Here is a 19,746-nt window from a genome sequence, read left to right as displayed (position 1 = left end):
TAAAAGAACCTCTGGTTGACTTTTTTTGACGGTTTTTCTGTTTTCAGGGAGCGAGAAAGCATCGGTCCCTTCCCAAGGCTTTGCGTATGTCGTTTTTTTGTTTTTTTTTATCTGTTGGCCTTGATGGAGCTCAATAAGTGTCTTTGCCTCCTTACTTACTGGGTGTGTCTTTAAACTGACATCAATCACACTCCTGATCCCTCTGGTGGATCCGTTTTGGGATATCTGATTGCCACAGCCATATATTTGCTGATGTTTTCCTTGAAAACAGATTTGCTCCACAGTATAACTAAATCTTAATTTTCAGCAGATTTTTTTCAAAATACCGTACTGGTGACAATTTTTTTGTCAAATTTTGCAACATTGTGTATGTGTGTTTGTCTTGCATGAAGACAACATTCTCTATTTTTGTAGGCTTTGTGTCTCCTTATTTTGGCTTTTTGTTCTCAATTCTACATCAGCAAGGTGACACTTTTTTGGGGGGCAGATTCTGGTTGAAAGTGATATAAACGTTTGAATGACAGATATGGCTCCCTTCATGGTCCTCCTCGAAAGAGTGCAGCTCATTTTGCGGAAATTGCCCCAATATAATTTTTTTCCTGGGGATTCAACGATCTAAACACCATTTTGATGTTTAGTTTTCCTACATGTCTTCCACTGCTCTGTAACTGCTTTTTTTTCTCCTCTCTGTGTGACTCCTCCCTGTCTCTTTGTCTTCTTCCTCTTACTGGTGCTCCATCCATCCAGGTGCCCTACAGATAGAGATGAGTGAGGAAGGGGACCAGGGAAAGTATGAGTGTGTTGCCACCAACAGTGATGGGACACGCTATTCCACCCCAGCAAACCTGTATGTCAGAGGTAAGTCAAAGCCATCACCTGCTTCTGCTCACCACAGAATATTTAAAAAATATCTATTGGGAAAAAAGGTAGACATTTGAGGAAGACCAGTACAGTGCCCTGCTAAAGCATTTTTATGCGTTGAACATATTTTTACATTACAGCCACACATTTTCATGTATTTTCTTGCTATCTTATGTGGTAGGCCAAGGCAAAGGGGTGTGTAATTGTTAGGAAAGAGGAAAATGACACACGGGTTTACTTTTTTTCACAAATAAAAATCTGAAAAGTGTGGTGCACATGCATGTCTATGGGTTCAGCCCCCTGTACTTTGATGCCCCTAAATAAAATCCAGTGCAACTATTGTCTTCAGAAGTCACGAAATAGTAAAGAGTGTCCACTTGTGAGGAATTTAATCTTAGTATTTAAACAGATCTGTTCTGTAAGGGCTTCAGAGGTTAGTTAGATAACATTAATGAACGGACAGCATCATGCAGACCAAGGAGCACAGCGGACAGGTCAGGGAGAAAGTTGTGGAAAAGTTTATTTCAGGGTGAGGTTATAAAACAATATCTCAAGCTTTGACCATATTACACAGCACTTTTTAAACCATTCTGCTTGGCTGCAACCAGCAGTTGCCTTTGTGGAAAAAGCTGCAAGCAGAAAGCCATTTAAACAAAAGTCAGGTTTAAAATGTTCCATAAAACATTTAGAGAAACCAGAAAACCTGTGAAGGAAGGTTCTCTGGGAAGACGAGACCAAAATTCACATTTGTGTGGAAGGAAACTAACATTAACAACCTAATACCTCATCTCCTCTGTGAAACTTGGTGGTGACAGCATAATTTTCTGGGAATCAGAGCTGATAGGAAAATAAATTTAGTTAAATATAAGGTAATCCTGGAAGAAAACCCAGTAGGTCTTGAGGCTGGGGCCAAGGCTCACCCTCCAGCAGGAAAACAACCTTGAACATATAGCCAGAGCTACAACGGAATTATATAAATCAAAGTATATTCATGTGTTAGAATGGCCCAGTAAAAGCCCAAACCTTAATCCATCTGAAAATCTGTGGCACGACTTAAAAACTTTAGTTCACAAATACTTTCCATCCAATCAGACGGAGCTTAAGCTTGGCAAAAAATTCTCTAGATATGAAAATGATGTGGAGACATACCCATAAGACTGGATTCTACGAACCGCTCAGAGGAGCAGAACACAAATGCATGCCACACTTTTCGGATTTTTACTACTTTGTGTGGGTCTTTCACATAAAATTCCAATAAAACACATTAAAGTTTGTGGTTGTAACATAGGGTATGCATACCTTTGCAAGGCACTGCATATTAATGTGATCTGATGCTGTTACCTGCAGAATTTGGATTAGCTTTAGCCTTTTACTCATAAACAGACCTAGCTAAAGCAGCAGCTGGGCTCACTTTTCTTTCAAGTCATTAGTCTCCCCCTGCCTCTGCCTTTTTAGCCTTTAGACCTCTGAAGAAAATCTGAATCATTGTCCAGTTAGGACTTGTGTGTCTTCCCCAAATCTGACAGGCGTCTCACTTCCTCAGGCGCTGTCAGCCTCCCTCCTCCGTCAACACGCTCACACGTGCACCTGCCAAATGTTTGAATCTTGGAGACAATTTTATTGCTGGGGCTTTCTGCTCTTTTGTCTGCCCACTCAGGCTAAAATAAAAAAAACAAAGAGGGGGCATTTAGATAGTGTGGCTTCCATTCCCAAATCTAGAATTGCTCCTCGCTAAATAAAAAAAGCGCACACATGCAATTGCGGAGCACACGTGCAGCTATGTCAGATGCTATGTATACTGTATAACAAAGAGCAGAGAAACAGAGCGGAGTCAGTGATGTGTGTCTAACAGTGCTTGCAGGGCTGGTAAAATCTTGCAGCGGTGCTCAGCGAGTGTTTGACAGGCGGTCTGTGGAGACAGCTGGCAGGGAAGTCTGCTTTAAACTGGAAGGCTTTTCACCAACATCAAGCGCCCAATATATGGCTCTGTTTATGTTTTCTTTTTTTATCCTCCGCATTTCTTCCTCGTTCTCTTGTACTTTCTCTTGTCTTCTATTCGTAACTTGTTTTCTCTTGCTGTCTTGTCTGATATTTCCTGTTTTCCTTTCTTTTCTACCTCCCCTGCTGTGCTTTGTCCTGCCTCCATCTGCAGAGCTGCGAGAAGGTTGGTACACTAATGACTGTGTGGCTCTCTTTTTTTTTTCTCTTTAAAATGTCCATTAGTGTATGTGTGCTCTGACTGTTTTAAAGGCTGTATTAGAGGTTCAAACCTGTTATTTAAAAAAAAAAAAAAAGCATTTTCTTTTCCCCCTGTGTGCATATACATTTGCTGTGACTTCTTTATGCTTTTTTTTTTTGCAGTTTATTAAACATTTAACAGTGTGCACTTTCATTGGCATTAATAAAATATTTTCATATTACATGAACCCCACCAATGATGTCTTTTCTGTATGCTTGCAGTTTAATCTAAAGCCAGTTAAAACTTTGTTTAGAACCTGATTGTTTTCCTCCTTTCTGCAAAATCTTCAAATTCTAAACATGTCCCTCCTCTTGCTTTCGTCACCATCCGCTGCAGTGCGTCGCGTCCCCCCGCGCTTCTCTATTCCTCCGGCTGACAGCGAAATCATGCCAGGGGGGAACGTCAACATCACCTGCGTGGCGGTTGGCTCGCCCATGCCATATGTGAAGTGGATGCTGGGAGCAGAAGACCTGACACCCGAGGACGACATGCCCATCGGTCGCAACGTCCTGGAGCTGACTGACGTGCGCCAGTCCAACAACTACACCTGCGTTGCCATGTCCACGCTCGGCGTGATTGAGGCTATGGCGCAGATTATTGTGAAAGGTGAGTTCTGTGGATGGAACAGGATGGAGAGAAGAAGTAATGATGAGTTTCTGATTCTGTAACTTTATTTAAAAAGCTTTGCATATTTGAAAGTGAGAACCAACACGTCTTTTACTGCAGATTTAAAGTGCTTCCGTGGTAGACTGAATGAAAAAAGGAAACAGAAATCTTTTCTTTTGATTTTCAGGTTTGAGGTATGCAAGAAAGTAAATTATCCAAATAATGAATAGTGTAGTAATCCTTTGTAAAAGCTTTAATAGCCCTTTAAAAGTTAATACATTTTGTTACGACCTTTAGTGTATTTACTGCATCCCCACAGCATGATACTGCCACCATGTGATGTTGTGTTTAGGGTCATGTGCAGTGTTAATTTTTCAAAGCTGAGCCAAAAAACTCGTTTTTAACGTTTGGTGAATCTCCTACATGGCATGTCGCAAACTGCAAACAGCACTTCTTTTGACAACAGCTTTCTTCTTACCCCTGCTTCTTGAAGGCTAGATTTGTGGAGTGCTCAACTAATAATGGTCCCATCAATAGATTCTCCCCTCTGAACTGTGCAGCTTCTCCAGACTTATCGTGGAGGTTACGGCTACTTCTCTGCTTAATGCTGTCCTTGCTCAGTCTGTCATGTTAGACATGTCTTGGTGGATTTAAAGTGGTGTCATGCTCCATTTTTGGATGATGGACTAAACAGAGCTCCGTAAGATGTTCAAAACAGGCATATTATTTTATAACCTAACCCTGCTTTAAACTTCTCCACAACTTCCTCACTGAATTGTCTGCTGTGTTCCTTGGTCCTCATGATGCTGTTTGTTCTCTAATGTTCTCTAACAAACCTCTGAGGCCTTCACAGAACACCTGGATCTATACTGAGATAAAATTAAGTATGGATGAACCGATGTCTTTTGGCCAGTGGTCACACTAATTCTTCCTCATAATTTTGTATTACTTCTCAAAGATCACGGGGATGTTATTATTGCGATGCTGCGTGTGTCTCATCACTTGGTTGTTTTTTAGCTTTAGTTTTAAATGGGTGATTGATGAGATTTTACCTCCCTGCAGCCCTGCCAAAGGCTCCTGGCATCCCTGTGGTGACAGAGAGAACTGCAACGAGCATTACTCTCACCTGGGATTCTGGAAACCCAGAACCAGTCTCCTACTATGTCATACAGGTATGCAGCAAACACTCAAGCACATGTGCATTGTTTTGGACTTACACACTGCAGAACTCTTCACAATCATCGGTACCCCTGGTGAAGATCTACAAAAAAAAAAACTATAATAGACTAGATATTGTGAAATATTTGCTAGAAGTTTCAAACAGCATGCATATATTGTGGCGCCATTTTCTGTTTGGTCCAAAGTTTGCTGGATGCGGTGCTTGTGGCTTTGTTATGCGTTCACTGTAAACTGTCCAGGGGCCATAAGTCCTTCTGCATCCTTTAAAAGTTTAAAAATAACATTAAAACAATCAAGTTTTAATGTTATTTTATGACCTAACATAACACAATATGCAGAACTAGTAAAAGAAAAATCATTCAACCAATATAAAATATAAATATAAAACAAGGCCAACGTGTCATACTTCCGCACACCTCCAGAACATTTCTGATTTATCAATTTTCCTGGGCTGATATTTTTTGAATTGGGAGCCAGTTCCTTTCGCTGGATCTTTAACAGGGGTGCCAATAATTAGCGGTGATTCACAGAACTTCAGACGTCTAAATCAATTGTTTTTTATATGAACATAAACTGTTATTAACAGATCATTAAGCAGGACTATAAAACAAAAGAGCCTCCAGCTGGCTATAAATGTTTTAATTCTCAATTTGCTCAAATGGGATCCGCTGTCATGTGGCTGCTCTCTTCCCAGAAGCAGAAATTAATTGTAGGAATAATAAATGTCACGTCTCACGTCTAGATATGTAGACTGAGATTTGGATTGAATCAGTGATCTAAGGATTGTGGTAATGCAATTTCTACATGTTTATGTATGTAATACATAAGAACAGATTTATGAATCCTCTCCCTCCTTTCCATGTCTCTTGTTTGTTCCAGCATCGTGCCAAAGGTTCAGACGACCCTTACAAAGAGATCGATGGCATTGCCACAACTCGCTACAGCGTTGGCGGCCTCAGCCCGTACTCCCACTATGATTTCAGGGTGGCAGCTGTCAACACCATCGGTCAGGGCCCATCCAGTGAGGTGGTGGAGGCTCGTACAGCGGAGCAGGCCCCCTCATCTCCTCCCCGGCAGGTAGGAGGACACCTTAAAGGGATAGTTCAGGATTTATTAAGTAAGGTTCTGTTAAAGGTTTATAAGTGGTCAATATCTTACCTACAGCTGATAACTTTATTGGCGTTTCCACAGAGCTGTGGAAAAATATTTGCCCTCTTACAGATTTCTTCTGTTTTTGCTTTTTTGTAACACTGAAATGTTTCAGAACACCAAGCTCATTTTTTAATCAGACAAGACATTCATTTAATTTTTTAATTTGAGCTACACAGTCGCTGGTGTGCTTTGAATCATTGTCCTGCTGCGTTACCCTGGTGTGCTTTCGCTTAAGGTCACAAACTGATGGCCAGACATTTTCAGGATTTTTTGGTAGACATTTTTCCATCAATTACTGCAACTCATCCTGGTCCAGAAGCAGTAAAGCAGCATCAGACCATCACACCTTCACCACCATATTTAAATGCTAGAATGATGCTTTTTTCTGAAATGCGGATAGCAGTTGTAAGAGTATGTACGCCTTAAAAAAAGTTCCACATTTGTCTTATCAGAAAGGAAAACAGCATCCCAAAGATTTTTCCCAGAAGTTTTGAGGATCATCAATATGGTCATTGGCAAATGTGAGACATCTTTCTGTTCTTGTTGCTCAGCAGTAGTTTTCACCTTAGGACTTTCCCATGGATTCCATTTTTGTTCATTCTGTTCTTTAATGTTAAATCATGAACACTGAGTTTAATTGACAAGTGATTCCTGCTGTGACTTAGATGTTGTTCTGGGTTTTTTTGTACCTCTTGTATAAGTCGTCATTCCTGTGGTGATTTTGGCAGCCTGGTCACTATGGAATTTGTGAATATTGGCTTTCAATGTGTTTCACTGGAGTCCCAAAACATTAGAAACATCTTTGTAACCCTGTCCAGACTGATAGATCTTTATAACTTTATTTCTTAACTGGTATTGGATTTCTTTAGATCAGAGCAGGATGTGTTGTTTTTAGGGTGTTTTAGCCTGCTTCATGTTGTCAGACAGGTTCTGTTTAAGTGATTCTTAGATTCATGCATTAGAGTCTGGCATTACCAGGCCTGAGTGTGAAACTGAATTCAGCTCTCCAGAAACTGTGGTTAATCACAGTTAATTCATGATTTTTCTTGTTATAAAATTAGTTTGATGATCTGAAACATTAAAGTGTGTTATAAAAACAGAAGAAATTTGCAACAGGACAACTACATTTTTCAAAGCACTTTAACTCTCCCATATTTTCTGGTGAAAGCGGAAACATTTGTTGCGTTTCTACTGTTCGCTTACGGCAGCCTTTTCTGAAAATGGCACAATTTGAGAACTGCTTCCAGAGTATAGTTGTTTGAAAAATTCCCAGTCTCCGTTGTTGTGTAGACAGAAAACATTGAATCTTTCCTACGGGGAAGCCCTGGCTCATGCGCAGTGTGACTGAATTTGGTAGTAAGTAATGCGCACAACATAACAGCTGTTTAAATCCCACAGAAGATAAAGATAATAATAACAATGGCGGATTGCACAGTGCTAACTTGTGCTACTGACTCTTTTAAATCTAAGGACGGATCATCAACAAAGTGCTAATTTTCTCCCACGTTTTGTAAGCAGGAAGTGTTTGCTCTTGTTGAATTTCAAAAAAACACACCGCCAGCTAGTGGCATGGTGGGGAAATTTACACCGTTTTTACGTCTACTGTTGCCATGCAAATGGAGATTGTAAATAAAATATCATGTAAATGTGTTAACAGAAACGGGAAATAATACAGTTTTGAATGGATTGTTTTTGTGTAAACAGAGCCGACATTAAGTATAAATCTATACTAGTTGGTTAGTTAGAGTGGGTTCAAAACATTTAGGATATGATAGCACTCAAAATGAATGCTGTTTCATTGAATTTTGCACTGCTTTATTTTTTCAGTAGGTGGTTACTCTGTCTGGAAAAGCCTTATGTTTTGTTTTCAGTACCTGTTTTCACACAGAACGGTCATTGTTGGCACACCACTTCCTATCTTCATTTCCTGTGTAATTAATTATTGGCTTCTGTGTTAATATGTCCAATGCAAACATAACAACAGTTTAAAGGTTTATAACGTGCATTAGAATAAACAACTAATGATTGGAGTTGTTTTAGGATGGTAGAAGAAGAATACATTTTTTTATTGCATTGAGTTGCTCAGATGAAGCCTTCTTTCCAACAGGTCATAGGTCGAATGCTGAGCGCTACAACAGCAATGATTCACTGGGACGAGCCAGAGGAACCCAATGGTCAGGTTGTGGGTTACCGGGTGTACTACACCTCAGACAACATGCTGCCAGTCAACCAGGTGTGTGGCTCTGTGTGCCTGGCTTCCCTCGATTTTGTCAATAATTTTAATTTCTGATACTTGATATGCAGCGTGAAAAAATGAGCATGCATATTTCGCATTGATGTGTGCAGTGGGAGAAGCAGATGGTCCGAGGCACCAATTTTATCACCATCCAGGATCTGACTCCTAACAAGACTTATTATATCCGAGTGTTGGCGTTTACCTCTGTAGGAGATGGACCCCTATCCCAGGATCTGCAAATTATAGCCAAGACTGGAGGTAAACTTAGAGAAACAACAAAAGGATCAGACTAAGATGCAATATGAAAAATATAGCCACATTACACAGAAGTAGTCTATTTTTTTTATTACTCCTTTTCTTCTTCATCTTTTTAGTTCCATCCCAGCCATTAAACTTCAAGGGCGAAGCCAAGTCTGAGACCAGTATCCTGTTGTCCTGGGTGGCCCCCTCAACCCAGGGTGGCCAAGATAGCCAAATCACAGGATACGAACTGGTTTATCGAAGGGTTGACGATGCGGAGGAGGTAGGAACAGAAAAAAACGATGGATTGGGACAGAATAGGCTGTTTGCTTGGTGGTTAGATGGATGATAGTATACTAAAAAGTGGATGTATGAGTGGATGGAATGGAGAGCAGAAACAAGATGACCTGACCCGAATGTTAAGAGTTTCCTCTTGTCTATGCGCCTCTTCAGAGGAAAGTGAGCTTTGAGCCAGCCACCACCTACCTGCTGAAGAACCTGAAGCCTTTCTCCACCTACACCTTCCAGCTGGCCGCCAAAAGCAAAAATGGGATTGGAGCGTACACCAACGAAGTGTCCATTGACACTCCACAGACACGTAGGTTCATCTGTGCACGGTGCAGGGTTTGAAAGTGTGTGGTTGTGTTTGTGAGATTGGATTTGAGAGGAAGAGGAAAACAGATTTCAGTTTTGACAATGCAAGGCTAGAAGACAAAGAAGGTGTTAAGAGACTCAATATATAGAGCCTTACAAAAGTATTAATAGACTTGGAATTTTTCAAATATTGTCACATTAAAACCACAAATTCATAGTAGTACTTCTAGTCTTTTGGGGTATGTCTCTACTAACCTTGACATTCAGAGACTGAATTTTGTCCCTATTTGAGAAAAAACTCAAGCTCCAGTCAAAATAGATGGAGAATAACCTGTTAACAGCAGTTTTCATGTCAAGGTACAGATTTCCAATTATATTAAGCTCTGTACTTTAACTGGACTACATTAGAACATAATAGATACATTATTGTCCCAACTTGGATATTTTCTCAGGGACTGAACACATGTCCATATGCATCGCCCCATAAAGAAAAATAAAACAATAAATATTCATCCAAACATACTCAAACAACAGAGAGTGTAAGGACAGAATTCACATCAACAATGTGCTGCTAGCTTCTTTTCATACTACCCAGTAAGTAATGCACCAAGATTATTCAATTTCGGAGAGATACAGGACTCAATAAACCATGTTTTTTTGGTTAGATCTGCTGATCATAAAAAGAGGTATTTCAAAACATGTTGCTTCCAAGCTTGGTAACTATAACATCTACCTGAGGGTAACAGTATAAAAGCAGTAAAATGTGCATGCTCAGCTAGAATCAACTAGAATAGTTTTCACTTTGTCCTGAGATCCTTATCTATAGATATTTTCACAATTTATTCAAACTGATATCCATTGGCTTACTAGCAGGTGTCCGTATTGTATGTTCTTCTGTTTGGCCTCCAAACCAGCACTTGAGTGAAAATGTTAAAACACTCTTTTCAAAAGCACTGTAGGACACTTTTCTGCATTTTACACATGAATATGGTTAAAAACAGGGGTGTCCAACACAAGTCCTCAAGAGTCGATGTTCTCTATCTTTTGGATGTGTTGCTGCTCCAGCACAGCTGATCCATTTAAGCTCTTCAGCATGTAAGTTCTACAGGGGCATCCTAATGAACCATATATATGAATTAGGTGCCACTTCACTATTATGCATTACTTTGTGTTGGTCATTTACACGAAATGCCAATTACATATCTTAAAGCATGGGGTTGTAATGTGACAAAATGTGAAAAAGTTTAAAGGATGTGGATACTTTTGCAGGGCTCTGCACCTGTGAGTGAAAGCTATCATATTCGCTGCCAAATGCATTTTTTATGTTTTTGTTGCATTGTCAAAACTGGACCATTAGGAATCCAGACCTTAACTGACTCAATGATTGATGCTTAAGCAAATATGTGAATGAATAATGGCCTCTAAAACCTAACCTCCGACAAGACGCAAATCAGCCACAGCATTTAAACCAACAGCCGATTTATCAGTTGTCCTTCACAAACCAAGGCTGAAAAACAGTTTGGCAAGTTTAAATAAGAGTTTAAGAATTGGTGTCAAAACCTTATTTGTTGGGTATCAATCTGAGGTCTGTCAGATTCAGTCAACTAAAGGTAAGAGGCCAGAAGTTCACAGATAGGCATGAGAAGTCCAGCATGGATCACAGAAGCTTCACTAGGCTGAGGACAAGTAAGTTATACCAGATATCTTTATATATAAAATCTCTAGTCAGTGTCTTTGTGTTACATTTCTTTTAAGTCATTCACTTGTTTTCATTAATCAAACATTTATGCAGATGTGACACCCCTCATTTGGTATCTTAGTTCAACAATTGTTGCTTTCTAGTCACACAAAGTCATTTTTCACACACAACAACTTTTGTTCTCCAGTGTTTTGTTTTCATTTTATGTTTCTTTGTCTTTTTTGTTCTCTTGTTTCTCATCTGCTCAATTTCATCATAATTATTTAACGGCAAACACCCAACTTCCTCACCTCTTCACAAAATACAAAACAACTCACACACACCACCAAATGACATTTTATGCAACAACAACAACGTTCCTCAATACTGGCCTACCAGTTCCTTCAGCACCTCCTCAGGACCTCACATGCACCAGTCCCAGTTCTACCAACATCCTGGTAAGTTGGGCTCCACCGCCCCTAGAGTTTCAGAACGGCATCATAACAGGATACTCCATCCAGTATTCCACAATGGAGAGCAACAAAACATCCAAAAGAGTGGACGGGATTCCTCCAGGAAGTTCTCCATATCTCCTGGAGAACCTGGAGAAATGGACAGAGTATGGCATAACAGTTCGGGCTCTCACGGAGGCTGGGGAAGGACCAGAAAGTTTACAGCTGCTTATCCGCACCGAGGAAGATGGTATGTTCCCAAAGCAAATACAAATATAATCCCATACCCGTTTTAGGATGGTCCGCCCAACTAACAATGGCCACCGACTAATAGTGAATAATAATTACCCTAAACTAACAAGCTCTGGTCAGTAAAAGCATTTTGTCTTCCCCTGACCAGCTGTATAAATGAATGTTGCATTTCAGAACCACTGAAATCCATCTGCTTTAACAACCCTTGCTTTTATTTCCCTCATAACCTCCAGAAATAACCCAAAACTCAGCAATCTCTTCCTAATATTCTTTCTCTCCAGCAGCTTCTTTTTCTTCAGCTGACATTTTTATCTTTTCAATGATTACCTGCATTTTTTTCCTATCCCTTAAAATCCTATTTTTAGTAACAAGGAATTGCTTAGATTTATTTCTCTTATAATGATAATGATGATCCTTGCAAACAAAACAACCTACCTTAGTCTTTCCTTTGCTTTTCTATCAGACCATTTCTTACAGACAAAATGTCCCCCAATTCTCCAATTTGATATGCATTATTTACTTGAGGCGGTGTATTTTTAGCTATCAAGAACCATCTGTAATATTATTCTACTTTTTTTTCTCTTGCTTCATATTCTTTTTAGTCCTTTTAGTTTCATAAAAGCTTTTTTTCTAAGTCCTTCCTTTTTAGAGTGCTTTTTGCTGGAGTCAGTCAGATAACAAAAGGTGACTGGAAGATCTTTTTTTCAGTTTTTTATATTTTTGGTTAGAAGTTCAGTCCTTGGCAGCATGAGAGATGTCTCTGTTAATAGTGTTTTCTCTTTGAATGACTGCCACTTTATATCTGCCCCTGGCAACAAATACCTCGCTATCTGCCATTCTTACCTCTCTCTGCATTTGCCTCCTATACTTCACCGCTTTTTTCCTCCATGATTTTCCTTGAGCACTCTCATTTTTACCTATCTTGGCTTTTTACCAGACATCAGAGCACTCTAAGACTTTTTGAAGGGTTGTATTTTTTTTCCCAGCTATTGGGTATTTTTTTCATCTGCCCGCTTATTTTTGACAGGACTAAATTGACAGCTTTTACTTTTAAGTGCCCTTTACCTGTGACCCTTGACCTCTATTCCAAAATGCATTTGTAGTTCCAAGTGGTCCTCCACGAGGGGTTGAAGCAGAGACAGTGAATGCCTCGGCCATTAGGGTGAAATGGCGAGCTCCGGCACCCGAACTGCAGCACGGACACGTCCGTGGCTACCAAGTACACTATGTGCGGACGATATATGGCAAACCACAAGGTCAACCCCTCATCAAAGACATCCTCATCGATGACTCACAGGTAACGCTAACACAAACAGCTAATCATTTATATATTAAATTGTGTCAGGAGTAACTCATGGAAACCAAAGAAGAAAAGTCATTCAACTCCATTATTGATTGTGAGTTGCAGTTTATCTAAAATCAACAAGACATAAATGTCATGCAGGATCTATATAAATATCAGCATAGATCATGCTAAAACTAATATATACTGTACCCTTTTCAGAAAGACACAAATTACTGAATTTTGACATTTTGAGGCACAACATGCAACAAATGCCTATTTTCTATATCAGTAGCTCAGGAAAGCAAACAAACTAACAGAAAATGCTACTCTCTAATGACCATCAACACACTAATAGTTATATTCTGTTTTAGTGTTTTTAAAATACCTACATAGCCATCTCCTATCATCAGGCACTTTAAAATTAGATTTTATTATAATTCAGAGGGCTATTGATGAAACATTATGCATTGACCTTGTAATAATCAAGTTTTGACATTTGTAATTCAGGATTGTCCATGTTCAAATTTCGATGCATCAAAAAACAGATTTGATCCCGATCCCTAATGTCAAAAAGGGAATGTTGTGAACGTTTCTTTTTTTTCTGCTTTGTAGTAAAACATGGCAGATTTTCTAACCTATATCTCAATTTTTACATTAAATGCATGTAAGAATACACCCTAAACTGTTTTTGAGGAAAAGGTTCTAGAGTGACTGCCTATATATATCAGGCTTAATGGTTTCATATAAGGTTTTCAAACTGATTATGGCCCCTCATTACTGCTAAAAATTTAAGCAGATCTATTTCTGTGACTATAAAGGATACATTGTTGTTGATTCTGCTCCAGAAAATGTTCTAAATTGTGTATTTTCTGTTTCCCCCCTTTACTGCTTCATTATTCAGTGGGAATATGGGGACTCAGCTGAATATGTGAGTACACCTCTTTTCAGGCCTTTCTTTCAATAACATGAACAACAAAATATTGTAATTGATACTTACCTGTATTTTGAAGAATGCGAGCTTTTCACTCCACTCAAGGTTATTTTTTTTCTAAATGTCTTTTGTGTTGAAAGATAACCTACTTATAATGTCCCGTTTTAGCATAAAATGTATCTGGTTTATTTTGATTCTGATAAATTAGAAAAATGTATTGAATGTGCTGAGAATAAATTTGGTAGATATTGAGTATCTTAAGCATATAATGATATAAAGTTCCAGTTTTACATTATCCTTTTTCACATATTCAAAAGTGGCAGCTTTATTGGCCAAGGTAATAAGATAATATGAAGCTAAATGGGTATTTTATTCATTTTAAAAGTATTGGACACATAAACATTTATGGAAAAAAAAACTATTTCAGCAAAGTTTTTGTTTTTCTTTCTTTCTTGTTCTAACTACTAAGTACTACACTTTCAGCTGTGCGAAAGCTGTTTTACTCTTGTAGCTGACAGAGCTATTGGTTGTTTTTTTAGGAGATCCTGCTTGGAGACCTTATAGCAGACGCGTCCTACTCTGTGTCAGTGGGAGCTTACACTGCAAAGGGTGACGGTGCTCGTAGCAAAGCTATTACTGCATGCACCGCCCTGCCTTGTAAGTGTGCCTTTACAAACAGACTCGCTGATAAAAAGGACCGGCTCTTAGTTATCACGTTTAGCTTCACTAATTATCATTAGAGGCCATTAAATCACTGAACTGGTTCATACTTCACAATGTATCACCTTGTATTGCCATTAAGAAGTAATTTGGTGGCACATTATATGAATTGTACTGCTTTGCTTCAGATTATCAATAATATGCTTTATAATTACCCTAATTATCTTTTCATCTTTCTCCCCCTCCTACTCTTCCTGTTTCCCCTTTATCTAGATCCTGAAAAACCAAAGCTGCTGGTCAGTGCAACAAAATCAGGTACTGCTCTCCTGCAGTGGTACCCCCCTCCAAACCTACCAACCCCTTTGCTGGGGTACCGCCTCACCTTCGGTCGTGTCGACATTCTTCCCTTCACGGTAGTGGAGTTCCCATCTAAAGAAACCCGTTACACTGCTCTTGATATCTCTAAGGGAGCTAACTATGTGTTCAGACTCTCCGCCAGGAACAAAATGGGTTACGGAGAGGAAACTGTGAAGGAGGTGACCACTCCAGAGGATGCCCCAACTGGATACCCAGAAAATATCATTCTAGAGGAGGCTTCTGCCACCTCTCTTAAGCTGACATGGAAATCAGTCCCACTAATAGAGCAAAATGGAAGAATTGCAAAGTACTCGGTGCTGTATAAGGATATAAACAGTCGGGGAAACGCTACAGAGATGGTGGTGCCCGCTCCGGGGTCAAGTGTTTTGCTGGAGCGTCTGAGTGCCGATACTGTGTATGATGTCAGGGTGTGTGCATTCACAGCTGTTGGTCCTGGGCCGTACAGCCCCAGTGTCCAGTTCAGGACGCAGCAGCTTGACCAAGGTAGGACAACGCTTACATCCTCACAACCCAACATCATTACTCTGGATCCCAGGACCAGATTCAAACAGCACATTCGAACTTATATTTTGCTAATTCTCACATGCACACGGTCACAAAACCTCAACATTTAGTGACTGCATCTTAAGTGTCCTTTTTCATTGTCTTGTCACTGTAGCCTTAGACCCAACAGCTTATTCCATAAACAAGGTAAGAGTCTTGGGTCTGGGGCAGAGTCCCTGTCCAGTCATGTTGTTTGTTGATCAGATCAAATAGCTAGCTTGAGTCTGCTACTAAAGAGTGAAACACAGGTAAGGATAAATATGTTTTATTTTGCAGAGAAGCTAACGCTTTTTCTCTCTCCTGTTTTTGTCTATCTTGTTCTACAGTTTTTGCCACCAACTTCAGAGTGAAGGCAGCCATGAAGAACTCGGTTCTACTTTCTTGGGAGATCCGGGACAAGAACCCTGCCCAGCCATTTACCGTAAGAAGACTTTCACTACACAGCATGTAAATAAAAGAGGACCCAGAGTTAATATAAAAGGTTTATAATGGAACTAAACTGGGAAGAAAAAGCATCTTATACAGAAAATCCAAAGCAGAGGCTAAATTCAAACGGGGGTTGGAATATTCTACTAGAAGCATGTAACGTGTAGGGATACAACTGTAGGAACTTGTGATAAACCAGGAAGGAATGAATACTGGGCAGTGGTTACTAGGATGAGAAAAAAGTAGTGACTAATCACCAGAGTAAAAACAGCTCTGGCTGACCTAAAACAAATTAGGGAAACTGATGGTGTAAACACATATAGATTTCAAATACCAAACCCTGAAACTCAGAAACCTGACTGAAAAGCAGCAATAAATGGGCATGGATTTTACAATCCCCTCTGTTTGCATCTCTCCTGGACAAGCATTGAATTTGTTCAGTGAAATTAGTCAGAGGACAAAGAGGCAAAGCCACGCAAAATCTTACGCAGAAGTGAAACATCTGCCTAATTAAGCATGGTTTCCCAGGATTAAAAAAAAATATGTTTGGTTAAAACTTCTTAATCAACATTTTTTACTTGTTTTTGTTTCTATTGATTTAAACGTCCTCATTCCTGTTTGTGTCCCACTGGTCAGACATGGAGAAGGCAATGTAACATCTGGATGTATTTTAAAAAAATCATGTCAATATAAAGGTAAACATAATTTACAGGACCAGAAGAACCATTAAACCAAAACGTTCTTCTGCAGCTTGTCAGTAGCTTTCCCAGGTAAAAAAAAAACAAAAAAAACAATTATATCATCATCGAAGATGCACTAACTTCAGGAAAATCATTCATTGCAATAAATGGATAAATATTAGTCATTTATTATCCATTTTGTATGGGCTGTAAAGTTAACTTGAAAATTAATACATCATGCCTGGCTATAAAGATAGAGTGGCTAATTAAATGTATTAATTGTTTGGTATTAAAATGCAACCCTGAAAGGGAGGTCTTTTATGCAAAGTTATCAGATATAACACTTATATCACATAAATGGGTATAACTATGTATTCAGCAACATAAGAAATACTTTTACAAAACATGTGATCTGGTTAAAGGATTGCAAAATATGTGTGCTGCCTAAACCAAAGAAACAAGAACAGAAGTAACAAAAAACACAGTAATACAATAGTAGCAAAACACTACACACATGATCCTCATAATTTTACAACCGTTATTTTTGAAATTATTAACCACCATCACATTTTACCTGAGTGCTGTACCTGTGATGTGCCGCACAGTGTAGCTTGTGCTTTGCAGTTGTTCACTCATCACAAAGGACTGACATTTTAGAGATTCAGTTTAGATTGTTGGTGGAAAATAACTCTTTTGGAGTCTGTGCATACATCATGCATGTTGTGAATTATGTTCTCAGATCCTGTATGGAAAAGGCCAGTCTGTGGAAGTAGATGGCAAACAGACTCAGAAGCTTATAACTGGCTTGGATCCGGACACCCAGTACTCTTTTCTGCTCACGAACCGGGCCAACAGCGCTGGCGGCCTGCAGCACCGCGTCACTGCCACAACCGCCCCAGACATCCTGAAAAGCAAACCCCTTATTGTGGGAAAGACCAACGCGGATGGAATGGTGACTGTGCAGCTGCCAACTGTGCAGACGACAGCAAAAGTCAGGTATGGAGGGGTGATGCAAAAGAACATGTACGAGTTTGAAATAGTAAGACGTTTCTTGTCAGGTAGTTTACAGGTTGTCCTACGTGCCTTGTGAGAAGATCTTTTAAGTTCCTGTCGTTTTTGATTTCTTGGCCTATAAGGAGAGATTTCAAACATCTGGCAGCAAAGCATGTCTGAAAACACCCACAAATGAGAGCCCAGGGCTGATTCTGTCGTTGGTGTTTTGGAACCATAAAAACAAATATAGATAGTAAATGAAAGCATTTTTGCATTTCCAAAGCACTGAATGAATCACTCTTCTGCTTAAATATTTCCTCTTTTGCAATTGTCATGTAGTTTGTCTCTTGAAAAGTGTTTGTTTTTTTTTCACATTTTTCACAAGTGATTCTTTTCACGTACTATTCTGCTCTCTTAATGTGTATTGACTGCTCTGCTGTCCTAGAAATCATTTGTAAAGATTATAGATTATCGCACAATCAAGTGAAAACTTTGTCAGTTTCCAAAAGGTTGCCAACATTTTTAAATCCATTTCATGATAGATCTCTACAAATGGATAGAAAAGAGCAACATTGCTTTGATATAGCTTCCTGATATCTGCTGACATCTAACTCCCTAATGCTTGGTTCACACTGCAAGATTTTAAAAGTATCGGTCAAATTTCCAAACCTGATGACACACGATGATAAAAAAATCGTAGATATAACTGGTTTGGTCCTACAGTGTGTTGTGTACAGCCACACGGCAAGCACAACACACCACACAAGAACAGATTTCACTTACAAACATTCAGATGTCTGACGGGAAATCTCGACAAACCTCTCAAGATAAAATGAGAGTTCAGAATAATTCCCCTCCGTGTTTCCGTCACCTCGCTTTCTGATTGGCTACACGTCACATTCAGCAGGGTGCATGTTGTTTGTCCTCGGGGAACACCCCACACACTAGGATATGGGCCAAGACAATCCAACATGTTGTCCACCTGATTTCAGGTCGTAGCGGTCCAGACGTCCTTCGGAGCAGACTAGATTACTCTTAAGACACCACACACAACAGGAATATCTCATAAGATTATCATGATGTCGAGGCATGTTGGAAGGAGAAGACTGGGTCAAAGCAGAAAAATCCTGTTGTGTGTACCAGGCATAATATAGTAGTTTCCTGTTAAATAGCTTCTTCTATCTTAAATCTTGTTTTACTTTATCTGAATTTATTGTTAAACGCTTCACTGATGCTGTACTTAGCTAACCTTGAATAACAGCTTAGCACCACCTGTAAGCACGGATGTGTTCGCTGATTGGCAGAAATATGTGACTTTTTTGTTCTGACAGGCTAATCACCATCTGATTTCTCGGTTTATCTCTATCAATTTTTTCTTATTTTCCATTAATCGCAATGACACAACACAGTTTGTTTGAGTACCTGATATATTGTTTTAAATTGAGTAGGAGAGTTGGGTACAGGTGCCTGAAACACATTTAAATGATGGTTACAGGTCTTTAGACTTGAATCCAGTGTGTGCTTTATTTCAGAGGTTACTATGTGGTGGTGGTGCCGCTGAAGAAGCAGAGAGGTGGGAAGTTTCTGAATCCCTGGGACAATCCTGATCAGATGAATCTGGACGAGGTAAGACACCCAGCAAACTAAAGGAGAAGAGCAGAATGCTGATCATTACACATTTGTTTTTCATATGATACAGAGATGTTCAGTGACAGCAGTGATAACTGTAGGAGACAAAGGACAACTGGACCATTTAGGGGACTGAATTAAGTGAATGCTTAACACAGTCTAGTGAAAGTAGACAACAAGGCTATCCATTCCTCGCTCAATCTAAACAATGATTTGACATACTATTTCCCATCTAATTCTACTTCCGGCTAGTTCTAAAGACCTCATCACCTCATTATACTGTTTTGAAGGCACATCCGTGTGTCTAAGATTAGTTCATTAGCCTTTGTACGGTGCACTGCCCAATGTATCAGCGGATAACTGTGAAAGCACCGCAGTTGATGAAGACAAATATGCCTTGGGGGGAATGCTTTCTGCAGCCTATTGTTCCTTCACTGATTGTTTTTTTTTTTTAGTTGGGTAAATTATCATAACTCTCTTTCTTTACAAAGGTGTTATTTAGGTTTTAAAAAACGCCAGAACGCTTTTGAGAAACTGCAGTTATAGTGCCTTTCAAAAGTATTTATACTCAAAGAACTTTTCCACGTTTTGTCATGAAGTAACCACAAACGTCAGTGTGTTTGCTTGGGATATTATGTGACAGACCAACACAGAGGGGTGCAAAGTTGTGAAGTAGAATTAAAAGGTTACATGTTTTTAAAGGTCTCTCAGAAATAAAAAACAGAAAATTGT

At 39.4% G+C, this 19,746-nt stretch overlaps 1 protein-coding gene across 23 annotated transcripts in view; it reads left to right on the top strand.

The window, feature by feature from the left end:
• Positions 1 to 19,746, top strand: part of ptprdb (protein tyrosine phosphatase receptor type Db) — a 270,931-nt gene that overhangs the window by 220,530 nt on the left and 30,655 nt on the right. For 9 of the 23 annotated variants that reach the window (XM_047365112.1, XM_047365107.1, XM_047365109.1 and 6 more), the window contains 17 exons: positions 748 to 858; positions 3,014 to 3,025; positions 3,437 to 3,706; positions 4,769 to 4,878; positions 5,765 to 5,962; positions 8,145 to 8,270; positions 8,384 to 8,531; positions 8,648 to 8,796; positions 8,967 to 9,111; positions 11,185 to 11,487; positions 12,593 to 12,786; positions 13,676 to 13,702; positions 14,245 to 14,362; positions 14,639 to 15,226; positions 15,613 to 15,707; positions 17,132 to 17,388; positions 18,918 to 19,011. In XM_047365112.1, the coding sequence (XP_047221068.1) occupies positions 748 to 858; positions 3,014 to 3,025; positions 3,437 to 3,706; positions 4,769 to 4,878; positions 5,765 to 5,962; positions 8,145 to 8,270; positions 8,384 to 8,531; positions 8,648 to 8,796; positions 8,967 to 9,111; positions 11,185 to 11,487; positions 12,593 to 12,786; positions 13,676 to 13,702; positions 14,245 to 14,362; positions 14,639 to 15,226; positions 15,613 to 15,707; positions 17,132 to 17,388; positions 18,918 to 19,011 (2,945 nt within the window). Of the gene's footprint in view, positions 1 to 47; positions 85 to 747; positions 859 to 3,013; positions 3,026 to 3,436; positions 3,707 to 4,768; positions 4,879 to 5,764; positions 5,963 to 8,144; positions 8,271 to 8,383; positions 8,532 to 8,647; positions 8,797 to 8,966; positions 9,112 to 11,184; positions 11,488 to 12,592; positions 12,787 to 13,675; positions 13,703 to 14,244; positions 14,363 to 14,638; positions 15,227 to 15,612; positions 15,708 to 17,131; positions 17,389 to 18,917; positions 19,012 to 19,746 lie in introns of all 23 variants that reach the window. The other 14 variants (XM_047365127.1, XM_047365123.1, XM_047365120.1 and 11 more) reach the window with 4 other exon arrangements.

This window comes from Girardinichthys multiradiatus, chromosome 5 (genome assembly GCF_021462225.1).
Source record: "Girardinichthys multiradiatus isolate DD_20200921_A chromosome 5, DD_fGirMul_XY1, whole genome shotgun sequence".
Taxonomy (NCBI): domain Eukaryota; kingdom Metazoa; phylum Chordata; class Actinopteri; order Cyprinodontiformes; family Goodeidae; genus Girardinichthys; species Girardinichthys multiradiatus.
The sequence above is the reverse complement of the archived record's forward strand: the minus strand, read 5'-3'. Positions and strand labels throughout refer to the sequence as shown.